The 14594-nt window shown below is 43.8% G+C and overlaps 1 protein-coding gene across 1 annotated transcript in view; it reads right to left on the minus strand.

Annotated features, from left to right (window-relative positions):
• Positions 1 to 14594, minus strand: part of HORMAD1 (HORMA domain containing 1) — a 328194-nt gene that overhangs the window by 61849 nt on the left and 251751 nt on the right. The window contains exon 11 of the mRNA XM_053719987.1: positions 12884 to 12939. Coding sequence (XP_053575962.1) covers positions 12884 to 12939 — 56 coding nt within the window. The remainder of the gene's footprint in view (positions 1 to 12883; positions 12940 to 14594) is intronic.

The following is a 14594-nucleotide window of genomic DNA, read 5'->3' on the forward strand; positions in this document are numbered from 1 at the left end:
TCCTCTGCATTAGACACCCTTGCCCCTCCCCAGCCGCGCAAAACACCATGCAGTCAGTTACAGCCCTGGCATGCTCAGCATACACGCTATTTGCAAAAATGCTCTCGTACTGCTGAGCGTGTCTGGAGGAAAACTCACTCTGAACCTGATTTCATACACTATAAGTTTATTCTTCGTTCATACACTTAGATAAGCAAACCTGCTTCTCTTCTCTCATATCTACTATTTCCTCAAACCCTAAATGACCCTTTTCCACCTTTAACTCTCTCCTCTACCCACCTGCTCCAGCACCCCCATCTGTCTTTAGTGCTCAAGCCCTGGCAGACTACTTTTTAAACAAAACACGTACTATCCGAAGCAACATCCCAACACCAACCTGCAATATTCCAACAGGCCCAATTACTCCCTCTGACACCCTCTCTATCTTCCATCCAGCCACTGAGAATGAAGTTTCTTCTTTACTATCTTCCTCACGCCTCACTACCTGCCCACTCGACCCTATCCCTTCCCATCTAATACCCTCCCTATCTTCCACCCTCACTCCTGCTCTTACCCACATCTTCAACCTATCTCTCTCTACCGGCTCATTCCCATCTTCTTTCAAACACGCAAAAGTCACTCCCATACTCAAAAAACCCTCCCTCGACTCTAATTCTCCTGAAAGGTACAACCCCATATCACTGCTTCCACTAACATCAAAACTCCTTGAAAAACTAGTTTACAATCGCCTAACCCACTTCCTATCCACCAACTCCTTGCTTGACCCACTGCAATCCGGATTCCGCCCAAAACACTCCACTGAGACTGCCCTTACCAAGGTTACAAACGATCTTCTCTTGGCCACTACTCTATACTCATCTTACTCGACCTCTCAGCTGCCTTCGACACAGTTGACCACCCCCTCCTCCTACAGACCCTTAGCTGTTTTGGCCTCTGTGACACTGATCTTTCCTGGATTCACTCCTATCTTTCCCACGGGTCTTTTTCTGTGTCATTTGCCGGCAACTCCTCCTCTCCTATGCCTCTGTCTGTTGGAGTACCTCAAGGATCTGTTCTGGGTCCTCTACTCTTCTCCATCTATACTTCTTCGCTGGGTAAACTTATCAACAGTTATGGCTTCAAATATCACCTCTATTCTGATGAAACCCAGATCTACCTCTCCACCCCTGCTCTCTCTCCCTCTGTCCTTTCTCATGTCAGCGACTGCTTATCTGGTGTTTCTTCCTGGATGGCCTCTCACCACCTAAAGATTAACATGTCCAAGACTGAGATCCTACTTATCCCCCCTCAAGCTCTACACCGACTTCTGACTTCTCTATCCCTGTTGAAGGCCGCTGCCTCGGTGTCACACTTGACTCAAATCTATCCTTCGTCCCCATATCCAATCGCTTTCTACATCCTGCCGCAACCATCTACGCAACATTTCCAAAATTCACCCTTTTCTGAGCGCTGACACCACAAAGCAAATAATCCACTCCCTTGTTATCTCCCGACTTGACTACTGCAATAACCTACTCGCTGGCCTTCCTCTTTCCCGCCTCTCCCCCCTTCAATCCATCCTAAATGCCTCTGCCAGGCTGATCCACCTTTCCCGTCGATCTGTATCTGCTGCACCTCTCTGCGAGTCCCTTCATTGGCTCCCCATTCACAGCAGAATTAAATTCAAAATTCTCACCCTTACATACAAAGCTCTCACCAACGCCGCTCCCCTCTACCTATCCTCTCTAATACACAAGTATACTCCAGCCCATCCACTAAGATCCAACAATGACCTGCTCCTTGCATCCGCAACTATCACCTCATTCATGCTAGACTGCAGGACTTCTGTCGTGCAGCACCTACCCTCTGGAACACTATCCCTCGTGCTGTCCGGCTTTGCCCTAATCTGTCTTCCTTTAAATGTTCCCTGAAGACTTTTCTGTTCAGGGAAGCCTACCACCCAACTCAATAATAAATTAACTTCACTTACCTAACATTTCCCTCATCTAACTCTGTATTAACATCTTTCCAAATCTTGCAGTCCTCACCTCCTGTTTCTCAACCTCCTACCCTTCTAGATTGTAAGTTCCCACGGGAATAGGGCCCTCAATCCCTCCTGTATGTGTTTGTAAATTTTGTCCTGTCTCTTACAAGTCTTGTATTGTTTTATTTAAATGAATTGTATCCATGTGCTGCGGAATATGTTGGCGCTTCATAAATAAAGTATAATAATAATAATAACCTTGGGAAGAAAACCTAAGCTAGGGCGTAGGGCAGCCTTATCAGAATGGAACACCAGATAAGTAGGCTCACATTGCAAGGCAGCCATCTCAGAAACCCTGCGCGCAGAAGCAAACTTTCCAGGACAACAATTTAATGTCAACAGCATGCATAGGTTCAAACTGAGCTTTTTGCAAAACCTTAAGAACTAGATTTAAACTCCAAGGAGGAGCAGTGTATCTAAAAACAGGTCTGATCCTAATCAGAACTTTAACAAAAGATTGAACATCAGGAAGCTCAGCGAGCCTCTTGTGCAGCAAAACAGACAGGGACGAAATCTGTCCCCTCAAGGAACTGGCAGAAAGGCCCTTCTCCAGACCATCCTGGATAAAAGAAAGGATCCTGGAAGCCTTAACCCTATGCCAGGACAAACCACGCTCTTCACACCAGAATAAGTAAGCTCTCCACACCATATGATAGATGTGAAGAGTAACAAGCTTATGAGCTTGAATGAGAGTATCAATAACTCTCTCAGAAAAACCACTCTTGGCTAAGACTAAGCGTTTAATCTCCATGCAGTCGGCCTCAGAGAATCTAGATTTTGATGAACAAAAGAACCTTGTTCCAGCAGATCCCTGCGACAAGGTAACTTCCAAGGCGGAAACGAAGACATCCCCACAGATCCGCGAACCACGTCCTTCGTGACCACACGAGCCACTACTCGAGGAAGGAGAGGTAACGGCAGGAAAGGTAAATAAGACTGAACCTCCAAGGCACTGCTAATGCATCTATTAGCTCCGCCTGAGGATCCCTGGACCTCGACCCATATCTGGGTAGTTTGGCATTGAGACAGGACACCATGAGATCTCTCTCTGGCGTCCCCCAATGGTTTCAAATCTCCGCAAACACCTCGGGATGGAGAGACCATTCTCCCGGATGAAAGGATTGTCTGCTGAGAAAATCCGCCTCCCAGTTGTCCACACCCGGAATGTGAATCGCTGACATTGAACAGTTGTGGGCTTCTGCCCACTCCAAAATCCGAGATACTTCCTTCATCATTAGGGAGCTACTCGTTCCCCCCCTGGTGGTTGATGTAAGCCACTGAGATCACATTGTCTGATTGGAATCTGATACACTGGGACGAACCCAGAAGGGGCCAAGCCTTCAGAGCATTGAAGATTGCCAGAAGTTCCAGAATGTTGATCGGGAGGAGATGCTCCTCCTGGTTCCACAAGCCCTGTGCCTTCCTTGCACCCCAAACAGCTCCCCATCCTGACAGACTTGAGTCAATAGTCATAATCTCGCAGGATTGTCATAAGAAGGATGTCCCTCGGGACAGATGAACTGGACAAAGCCACCAAGAGAGTGATTCTCTCGACTGGCTGTCCAGAGAAATCTGTTGAGACAGATCCGAATGATCGCCGTTCTATTGCCTCAGCATGCACAGTTGTAATGGTTTTAGATGGAACCTGGCAAAAAGAATGGTGTCCATGTTGGACATCATGAGACCAATCACCTCCATACACTGAGCCACAGAGGGCTTCAAGGATGTCTGGAGGGCACGACATGACAAAGCTAGCTTGAAGAGTCTCTGGTCTGTAAGGAATATCCTCATGGATTTAGAGTCTATTATGGTACCCAGGAATTCCACCCTGGTACTTGGAACAAGAGAACTCTTTTCTAAGTTTATCTTCCATCCATGAGACCAAAGAAGAAAAAGAAAAGATTCCGAATGGTCCTCCGCCAGACGAAAGGATGGTGCTTGAACCAGAATGTCATCCAAGTATGGAGCTAGTGCTATGCCTCTGGTTCTGGCAACTGCTATTAGAGCCCCTAGAACCTTTGTAAAAAATTATTGGAGCAGTAGCTAGACTAAACGGAAATGCAATGAACTAGAAATGCTGATCCAGAAATGCAAACCTTAGGAACTTGTAATGTTCCCTCTGGCTTGGGACATGAAGATAAGCATCCTTCAAATCTATAGTGGTCATGAACTGCTCCTCCTGTACCAGCGGAAGAATGGACTTTATTGTCTCCATTTTGAAAGATGGAACATTTAGAAATTTGTTTAAGCACTTTAATTCCAGAATTGGGCGAAAAGTTCCCTCCTTCTTTGGGACCACAAAGAGGTTTGAATAGTACCCCAAACCTCTTTCTGCAATAGGTACGGGGAAAATAACTCCTAAGGAGGACAGGTCCTTCACACACCCCAGAAAGGCTTCCCTTTTTCTGGTTTGGACGACAGATTTGAGAGAAGGAATCTGCCTTTGCGTGGATGAGACTTGAAACCAATCTTGTATCCCTGAGCTATGACCTACAAACCAAGCGTCTGTAAAGAGCGACAGTCTGCCCCCTAAATGATCCGGAGATGGATCAGGGGCCGCCCCTTCATGCTGATTTTGTTTCGGCAGGCTTCTTGCTCTGCTTGGACTTATTCCAGGACTTAGCCAGCTTCCAAGTACTCTTGGTTTGCTCAGGCTTAGTGGAGGACTGCTGACATTGGGATCTTTCAGGACAAAAGGAATGAAAATTAGAACCCTGTCCCGTAGACTTATTCTTCTTATCCTGTGGTAGGAAGGCTCCTTTGCCCCCTGTCACCGTGGAAATAATAGAGTCCAGGCCTGGACCAAATAAAATCTTTCCCTTAAATGGGAGAGAAAGAAGCTGAGACTTAGAAGTCATGTCCGCAGACCAAGACTTCAGCCAGAGAGCCCAACAGGCCTGAACCGATAAACCTGCCACTTTAGCATTTAGGCAAGTAATCTGCATATTTGCATCGCAGATAAAAAAATTAGCGACCCTCAAGGCCTTAATTCTCTCCTGAATAAAGTCGAGGGGACCTTCCATCTCGATCAATTCTAATAAGGAGTCGCACCAATAGGTAGCCGGTCCCGCCACCGCAGCAACAGCTGCCGCCGGTTGAAACAAATATCCCGTATGTTGAAAAATCTTTCTGACTAGAGTTTCCATCTTTTTATCCGTGGGCTCTTTAAACGACGAACTATCCTCAAGTGGGATAGTAGTGCGTTTGGCAAGAATGGAGATAGCCCTATCTACCTTAGGGACAGAACCCCACAAATCCATTTGAGAGTCCGGAACCGGGAATAATTTCTTAAATGAAGAAGGGGAAAAAAAAGTTCCAATCCTTTCCCATTCATTCTTAATAATATTTGCCATTTTTACGGGAACTGGGAAAGTCAAAGGAACAGCCCTGTCCTTGTAAACTCTATCTAATTTAGGAATCAGAGGTTCAGCCGGCAGCTTGGCCTCTGGAACCTCTAGAGTAGACAAAACCTCTTTTAACAAGAAGCGTGGATGCTCAATTCTAAATCTAAAGTCAGCCGGAGGCTTAGAAGTAGCAGATTCCGACCCAGAAAGTTCATACTCTGAAGAGTCAGAGTGAGCTGCATCATCGTATAACTGAGTAGAGGTTGAACCCAATAAACTATCTGATGCCTGCCCCCTGGGAAGGATAGCAATATTTGACCTTTCACTTGCGCTTAGCAGGGCGAGGCAACGCACTAAAGGCCGCAGACACCACCGTTTGTAACTGGGCAGTAAAATCTAGAGGTAAAAGGCCTCCCTCAGAAGGAGGATCATGAGTGCTACGGGAAGCTGCATGTGTAATAGGAGATGACTGTAGGGTGCGCACCTCACGGGACAGAGACCTCTCAGAGGTGGACGGCTCAGTGGTATCGAATATGTTAGCTTTCTTTGACACAATTACTTTATCAAGCCATGTGGAACATAGTTGAGCGGGCGGGTAAACGGCGGCCTCCTCACAATATAAACAGGTATTGGACTTAGGTAAAGAGGGAGTACCCTCTAAAGCATCAGAGTCCCCCATAGCTTGAGCATAAAAAGTCACAAAAGCAGCAATTTATTATAAGAATAGAACGGCACTGTTATACCCCCAATGTCTGGGGCACTCACTACCTCCTATGACCCAGGCAGGGCACTCACTACCTCCTATGACCCTCTCACTGAGAGGCTGACAAGACTACTTAAAACTCCAGTCCCATCTCGAAGGGTAGATACCCTTCATAAGGAACTACTCTGAAATCTTCTGACACTTCTCTGCCATCCTCCTATGACGAAAGGCAAAGAATGACTGTAAGAGAAGTGGGAGGAGTATTTAAGCATTTGGCTGGGGTGTCTTTGCCTCATCCTGGTGGCCAGGTTCTGTATTCCCACAAGTAAGGAATGAAGTCGTGGACTCAACTTATATTAAGAAGGAAAACATATTTATGCAATATTCATATTTAATAAAGGTTTTAACTATGTAGTTACTGTAAATATTTCACATTCCAATTTTACTGGACATAGCAGAATATGTTTTATGTATTTATAAATAGATATTCCTCTATATATATGTATATATCTATACCTATATAAAATCATATATATATATATATATATATATATATGTATATGTATAAGATATATATTTTAGCAAAATACCATCAGATATATGTAGAAAACATAATTTATGCTTACCTGATAAATTCCTTTCTTCTGTTGTGTGATCAGTCCACGGGTCATCATTACTTCTGGGATATAACTCCTCCCCAACAGGAAATGCAAGAGGATTCACCCAGCAGAGCTGCATATAGCTCCTCCCCTCTACGTCACACCCAGTCATTCGACCAAGAATCAACGAGAAAGGAGAAACCAAGGGTGAAGTGGTGACTGGAGTATAATTAAAAAAATATTTACCTGCCTTAAAAAAACAGGGCGGGCCGTGGACTGATCACACAACAGAAGAAAGGAATTTATCAGGTAAGCATAAATTATGTTTTCTTCTGTTATGTGTGATCAGTCCACGGGTCATCATTACTTCTGGGATACCAATACCAAAGCAAAAGTACACGGATGACGGGAGGGATAGGCAGGCTCATTATACAGAAGGAACCACTGCCTGAAGAACCTTTCTCCCAAAAATAGCCTCCGAAGAAGCAAAAGTGTCAAATTTGTAAAATTTGGAAAAAGTATGAAGCGAAGACCAAGTTGCAGCCTTGCAAATCTGTTCAACAGAGGCCTCATTCTTAAAGGCCCAAGTGGAAGCCACAGCTCTAGTAGAATGAGCTGTAATTCTTTCAGGAGGCTGCTGTCCAGCAGTCTCATAGGCTAAACGAATTATGCTACGAAGCCAGAAGGAGAGAGAGGTAGCTGAAGCCTTATGACCTCTCCTCTGACCAGAGTACACGACAAACAGGGAAGACGTTTGTCGAAAATCCTTAGTTGCCTGCAAGTAGAACTTGAGGGCACGAACTACATCCAGATTGTGTAGAAGACGTTCCTTCTTTGAAGAAGGATTCGGGCACAGGGAAGGAACCACGATCTCTTGATTGATGTTCCTGTTAGTGACTACCTTAGGTAAGAACCCAGGTTTAGTACGCAGAACTACCTTATCTGAATGAAAAATCAAATAAGGAGAATCACAATGTAAAGCTGATAACTCAGAGACTCTCCGAGCCGAAGAAATAGCCATTAAAAATAACACTTTCCAAGATAACAACTTTATATCAACGGAATGAAGGGGTTCAAACGGAACTCCTTGTAGAACGTTAAGAACAAGGTTTAAACTCCATGGCGGAGCAACAGTTTTAAACACAGGCTTGATTCTAGCTAAAGCCTGACAAAAGGCCTGGACGTCTGGATTTTCTGACAGACGCCTGTGCAACAAGATGGACAGAGCTGAGATCTGTCCCTTTAATGAACTAGCCGATAAACCCTTTTCAAAACCTTCTTGTAGAAAGGACAATATCCTAGGAATCCTAACCTTACTCCAGGAGTAACCTTTGGATTCGCACCAGTATAGGTATTTACGCCATATCTTATGGTAAATCCTTCTGGTAACAGGCTTCCTAGCCTGTATCAGGGTATCAATAACCGACTCAGAAAAACCACGTTTTGATAAAATCAAGCGTTCAATTTCCAAGCAGTCAGCTTCAGAGAAGTTAGATCTGCATACCAAGTCCTGCGTGGCCATGCAGGCGCTATTAGAATCACTGATGCTCTCTCCTGTTTGATTTTGGCAATCAATCGAGGAAGCAGCGGGAAGGGTGGAAACACATAAGCCATCCCGAAGTTCCAAGGTGCTGTCAAAGCATCTATCAGAACCGCTCCCGGATCCCTGGATCTGGACCCGTAGCGAGGAAGTTTGGCGTTCTGGCGAGACGCCATGAGATCTATCTCTGGTTTGCCCCAACGTCGAAGTATTTGGGCAAAGACCTCCGGATGAAGTTCCCACTCCCCCGGATGAAAAGTCTGGCGACTCAAGAAATCCGCCTCCCAGTTCTCCACTCCCGGGATGTGGATTGCTGACAGGTGGCAAGAGTGAGACTCTGCCCAGCGAATTATCTTTGATACTTCCATCATTGCTAGGGAGCTTCTTGTCCCTCCTTGATGGTTGATGTAAGCTACAGTCGTGATGTTGTCCGACTGAAACCTGATGAACCCCCGAGTTTTTAACTGGGGCCAAGCCAGAAGGGCATTGAGAACTGCTCTCAATTCCAGAATGTTTATTGGTAGGAGACTTTCCTCCTGATTCCATTGTCCCTGAGCCTTCAGAGAATTCCAGACAGCGCCCCAACCTAGTAGGCTGGCGTCTGTTGTTACAAATGTCCAGTCCGGCCTGCTGAATGGCATCCCCCTGGACAGATGTGGCCGAGAAAGCCACCATAGAAGAGAGTTTCTGGTCTCTTGATCCAGATTCAGAGTAGGGGACAAATCTGAGTAATCCCCATTCCACTGACTCAGCATGCACAATTGCAGCGGTCTGAGATGTAGACGTGCAAAGGGTACTATGTCCATTGCTGCTACCATTAAGCCGATCACCTCCATGCATTGAGCTACTGACGGGAGTTGAATGGAATGAAGGACACGGCATGCATTTAGAAGCTTTGTTAATCTGTCTTCTGTCAGATAAATCTTCATTTCTACAGAATCTATAAGAGTCCCCAAGAATGGAACTCTTGTGAGAGGAAAGAGAGAACTCTTCTTTTCGTTCACTTTCCATCCATGCGACCTTAGAAATGCCAGAACTAACTCTGTATGAGACTTGGCAGTTTGAAAGCTTGAAGCTTGTATCAGGATGTCGTCTAGGTACGGAGCTACCGAAATTCCTCGCGGTCTTAGTACCGCCAGAAGGGCACCCAGAACCTTTGTGAAGATTCTTGGAGCCGTAGCCAATCCGAATGGAAGAGCTACAAACTGGTAATGCCTGTCTAAGAAGGCAAACCTTAGATACCGGTAATGATCTTTGTGAATCGGTATGTGAAGGTAAGCATCCTTTAAATCCACTGTGGTCATGTACTGACCCTTTTGGATCATGGGTAAGATTGTCCGAATAGTTTCCATTTTGAACGATGGAACTCTTAGGAATTTGTTTAGGATCTTTAAATCCAAGATTGGCCTGAAAGTTCCCTCTTTTTTGGGAACCACAAACAGGTTTGAGTAAAACCCTTGTCCTTGTTCCGACCGCGGAACCGGATGGATCACTCCCATTAATAACAGATCTTGTACACAGCGTAGAAACGCTTCTTTCTTTATCTGGTTTGTTGACAACCTTGACAGATGAAATCTCCCTCTTGGGGGAGAGAATTTGAAGTCTAGAAGGTATCCCTGAGATATGATCTCTAGCGCCCAGGGATCCTGAACATCTCTTGCCCAAGCCTGGGCGAAGAGAGAGAGTCTGCCCCCCACTAGATCCGGTCCCGGATCGGGGGCCCTCGATTCATGCTGTCTTAGGGGCAGCAGCAGGTTTCCTGGCCTGCTTGCCCTTGTTCCAGGACTGGTTAGGTTTCCAGCCTTGTCTGTAACGAGCAACGGCTCCTTCCTGTTTTGGTGCAGTGGAAGTTGGTGCTGCTCCTGCTTTGAAATTCCGAAAGGGACGAAAATTAGACTGTCTAGCCTTAGCTTTGGCTTTGTCTTGAGGCAGGGCGTGGCCCTTACCTCCTGTAATGTCAGCGATAATTTCTTTCAAACCGGGCCCAAATAAAGTTTGCCCTTTGAAAGGTATATTAAGTAATTTGGACTTAGAAGTTACATCAGCTGACCAGGATTTTAGCCACAGCGCCCTACGTGCCTGAATGGCGAATCCTGAGTTCTTAGCCGTAAGTTTGGTTAAATGTACTACGGCCTCCGAAATGAATGAATTAGCTAGTTTAAGGACTCTAAGCCTGTCCGTAATGTCGTCCAGCGTAGCTGAACTAAGGTTCTCTTCCAGAGACTCCATCCAAAATGCTGCCGCAGCCGTAATCGGCGCGATGCATGCAAGGGGTTGCAATATAAAACCTTGTTGAACAAACATTTTCTTAAGGTAACCCTCTAATTTTTTATCCATTGGATCTGAAAAAGCACAGCTATCCTCCACCGGGATAGTGGTACGCTTAGCTAAAGTAGAAACTGCTCCCTCCACCTTAGGGACCGTTTGCCATAAGTCCCGTGTGGTGGCGTCTATTGGAAACATCTTTCTAAATATTGGAGGGGGTGAGAACGGCACACCGGGTCTATCCCACTCCTTAGTAACAATTTCAGTTAGTCTCTTAGGTATAGGAAAAACGTCAGTACTCGCCGGTACCGCAAAGTATTTATCCAACCTACACAATTTCTCTGGTATTGCAACAGTGTTACAATCATTAAGAGCCGCTAAAACCTCCCCTAGTAATACACGGAGGTTCTCCAATTTAAATTTAAAATTTGAAATATCTGAATCCAATCTGTTTGGATCAGAACCGTCACCCACAGAATGAAGCTCTCCGTCCTCATGCTCTGCAAGCTGTGACGCAGTATCAGACATGGCTCTAGTATTATCAGCGCACTCTGTTCTCACCCCAGAGTGATCACGCTTGCCCCTTAGTTCTGGTAATTTAGCCAAAACTTCAGTCATAACAGTAGCCATATCTTGTAATGTTATCTGTAATGGCCGCCCAGATGTACTAGGCACCACAATATCACGCACCTCCCGGGCGGGAGATGCAGGTACTGACACGTGAGGCGAGTTAGTCGGCATAACTCTCCCCTCGCTGTTTGGTGAAATTTGTTCAATTTGTACAGATTGGCTTTTATTTAAAGTAGCATCAATACAGTTAGTACATAAATTTCTATTGGGCTCCACCTTGGCATTGGAACAAATGACACAGGTATCTTCCTCTGAATCAGACATGTTTAACACACTAGCAAATAAACTTGCAACTTGGTTACAATCTTATTTAACAAAAACGTACTGTGCCTCAAAGAAGCACTAAACGATTAAATGACAGTTGAAATAATGAACTGAAAAACTGTTATAGCATCAATCCTTGAAAACAACACAACTTTTAGCAAAGGTTTGTTCCCATTAGTAAAGTAACAATAATTAAATTTGAAACGTTTTTAATCACAGTCAATATATAAGTCTCACAGCTCTGCTGAGAGAATCTACCTCCCTTCAAAGAAGTTTGAAGACCCCTGAGTTCTGTTAGAGATGAACCGGATCATGCAGGAAATACAAGAGTAGCTGACTGGAAATTTTTGATGCGTAGCAAAGAGCGCCAAAAAACGGCCCCTCCCCCTCACACACAGCAGTGAGAGAGAAACGAAACTGTCACAATTAAAACAAGCAACTGCCAAGTGGAAAAATAATGCCCAAACATTTATTCACTCAGTACCTCAGAAAATGCAAACGATTCTACATTCCAGCAAAAACGTTTAACATAATAAATACCTATTAAAAGGTTTAATGTACTTTTTACAGAGTAATTCCAGTGAAGTACCATCCCCAGAATACTGAAGTGTAGAGTATACATACATGTCATTATAACGGTATGGCAGGATTTTCTCATCAATTCCATTCAGAAAATAAAAACTGCTACATACCTCAATGCAGATTCATCTGCCCGCTGTCCCCTGATCTGAAGCTTTTACCTCCCTCAGATGGTCGAGAAACAGCAATATGATCTTAACTACTCCGGCTAAAATCATAGTAAAAACTCTGGTAGATTCTTCTTCCAACTCTGCCAGAGAGGCAATAACACGCTCCGGTGCTATTGTAAAATAACAAACTTTTGATTGAAGTTATAACAACTAAGTATAATCACCATAGTCCTCTCACACATCCTATCTAGTCGTTGGGTGCAAGAGAATGACTGGGTGTGACGTAGAGGGGAGGAGCTATATGCAGCTCTGCTGGGTGAATCCTCTTGCATTTCCTGTTGGGGAGGAGTTATATCCCAGAAGTAATGATGACCCGTGGACTGATCACACATAACAGAAGAAATATGTATTTATGAATAAATATAACATTCTTTTATGTGAAGAACATTGGAATGGGAGAAATTATTATTTTCACGTCGGGTTAGCGCACTTGAAAATATGCAATTGTGTTTGCGTGCGAGTGGGTGTTTCCCACTTTTTTTGCTCCATTGACTTCTATGGAGGAGTATGTTATCGCACAAGCGATAATCTAAGTTAGTCTTTTTACGTGCATCAACTTAGCGTGCAAGCAAAAACAGTTTACTTTCAACTTGTAATATGAGCGATACCCGACGCGCCCAAAAAAGAGTTAGCAATCGAGTAGGAGCATTAACTACCACTCCCTTAAATTTGACTTTACTGTCCCTTTAAAATACAAAATTAAAATGTAAATGGCAAGCAAGAATATTCCTCCATAACAGAAACACACCTGGGAGTGTATATTTACCTGGCTTTGACTATCATCAAACATGCTGTCATCCTCTTCACAAGTCAGGTGAAGCCCTGCAACACATTGTTAATTAGAAATGTACTGCAAGATATTTCAACATGTTAATGATATTCACGTTTTAAATTGAGTGGTCTGTCTTGGTAAAACTGTGTCCATCTGTGGTGCAATATTTTGGTGTCTGTGTGGATTCATTTTTAGTTGTAATTTTTGGCTGATCTCTGTCATGTATAGCACATTTATTCATGAGTATGACCTTTTAAAATATGATTTATTGTATCTTGCTGTGCTGTTATTGTATATGTGTTAACACGGACTGCAGAACGTTTTATTACACCTAGATGGGGAAGACAGTTTGTTAACAAGCACAGCTTCTTAAGTTCTGTTATCTGGTTACATTTGTTAAGATAGTTACTGGTGTTTAGTATAAAGCTTGTAGGCATACGAGTATTCTATGCTAGGCCAGATATCTGCTTACTCATTGTGTCCATGCCTGTAATTATTGGTATTCCTGGGTTCCCTGGTTTATGGATTTTTGGATATAAAAGATGCCCAAGAATTGGTAAATTTTCTAGTAATCATTTACAACCCTGCTCTAGATAGGATATAAAAAATTATAAAATGCAAATTTGTTATACATGATACAGTGTATTGCATGTGATGTGGGATGTTATAAACTGCAAATTAATCTGCACAGACCCTGAATAATTACACTAAAACCAAATGTACTCCAGTTGGACACTGTTTCGCCCAGACTGAAAACTCCATTCAAACCCTCAAAATCAAGAGTTTCTGGGCATTTGTCAAACTAAACTTCCTTACTCCATAATAGCAGAACGTCAATTTTACACAGGCATATTCAACACAACACTAAAAGAGAGCGCTATGAGAAGAGGCACAAAACATGTCAGATTGCCGCTAGCCACTGATGCTTTTAACTGGATTCAAATAAATCTTACTTTTAACCTGATAAGCCTCCAGTTGCTATTTGGAGTCAGTATTCGAGTGTTTAATATGCCTATCTAACCTGGAAATGGCGCTCTCCCATTGCAGAGTGAGAATCCTGGGATAGAGCTGACTGGCGAGTAAGAAGATGCTGTGAAACCAGAAACACTATTAATCCGGACAGTGGATCACTGGAGGTACTTACCTTTTAGCTTGTTATTTAATTGGTGTGAAGACAAGCGTAAATAATCTTTAAGATGGGTACATAGCACTATTACTGTTCTTTCTTGTCAGATTACCAAACTTTTATGTAAAATGATCTCCTTCATCTGTTACTTGTATTTACAATTTTACACTTAATCTAACTGTCTTTGTAAGTTTACATCTACACAATTTTGTTCTTCTGTTTATATACTGCATGTAGATATACATATTTTTGTGTAGTTATCTGTACGGTAATTTTTATTTCCTACCAGTATCTATATGCAAATATACGGCTAGATTACGAGTCTTGCGTTAGCCTTAAAAAGCAGCGTTGAGGGGTCCCAACGCTGCTTTTTAACGCCCGCTGGTATTACAAGTCAGGCAGGAGAGGGTCTACTGCTCACTTTTTTTCCGCGATTTTAGCTTACCGCAAATCCCCTTACGTCAATTGCGTATCCTATCTTTTTAATGGGATTTTCCTAACGCCGGTATTACGATCGCCTGAAAAAGTGAGCGGTAGACCCTCTCCTGGCAAGACTCCTACCGCATATAAAAGTCAGTG

Source organism: Bombina bombina, chromosome 1 (assembly GCF_027579735.1).
Source record: "Bombina bombina isolate aBomBom1 chromosome 1, aBomBom1.pri, whole genome shotgun sequence".
Classification (NCBI taxonomy): Eukaryota; Metazoa; Chordata; class Amphibia; order Anura; family Bombinatoridae; genus Bombina; species Bombina bombina.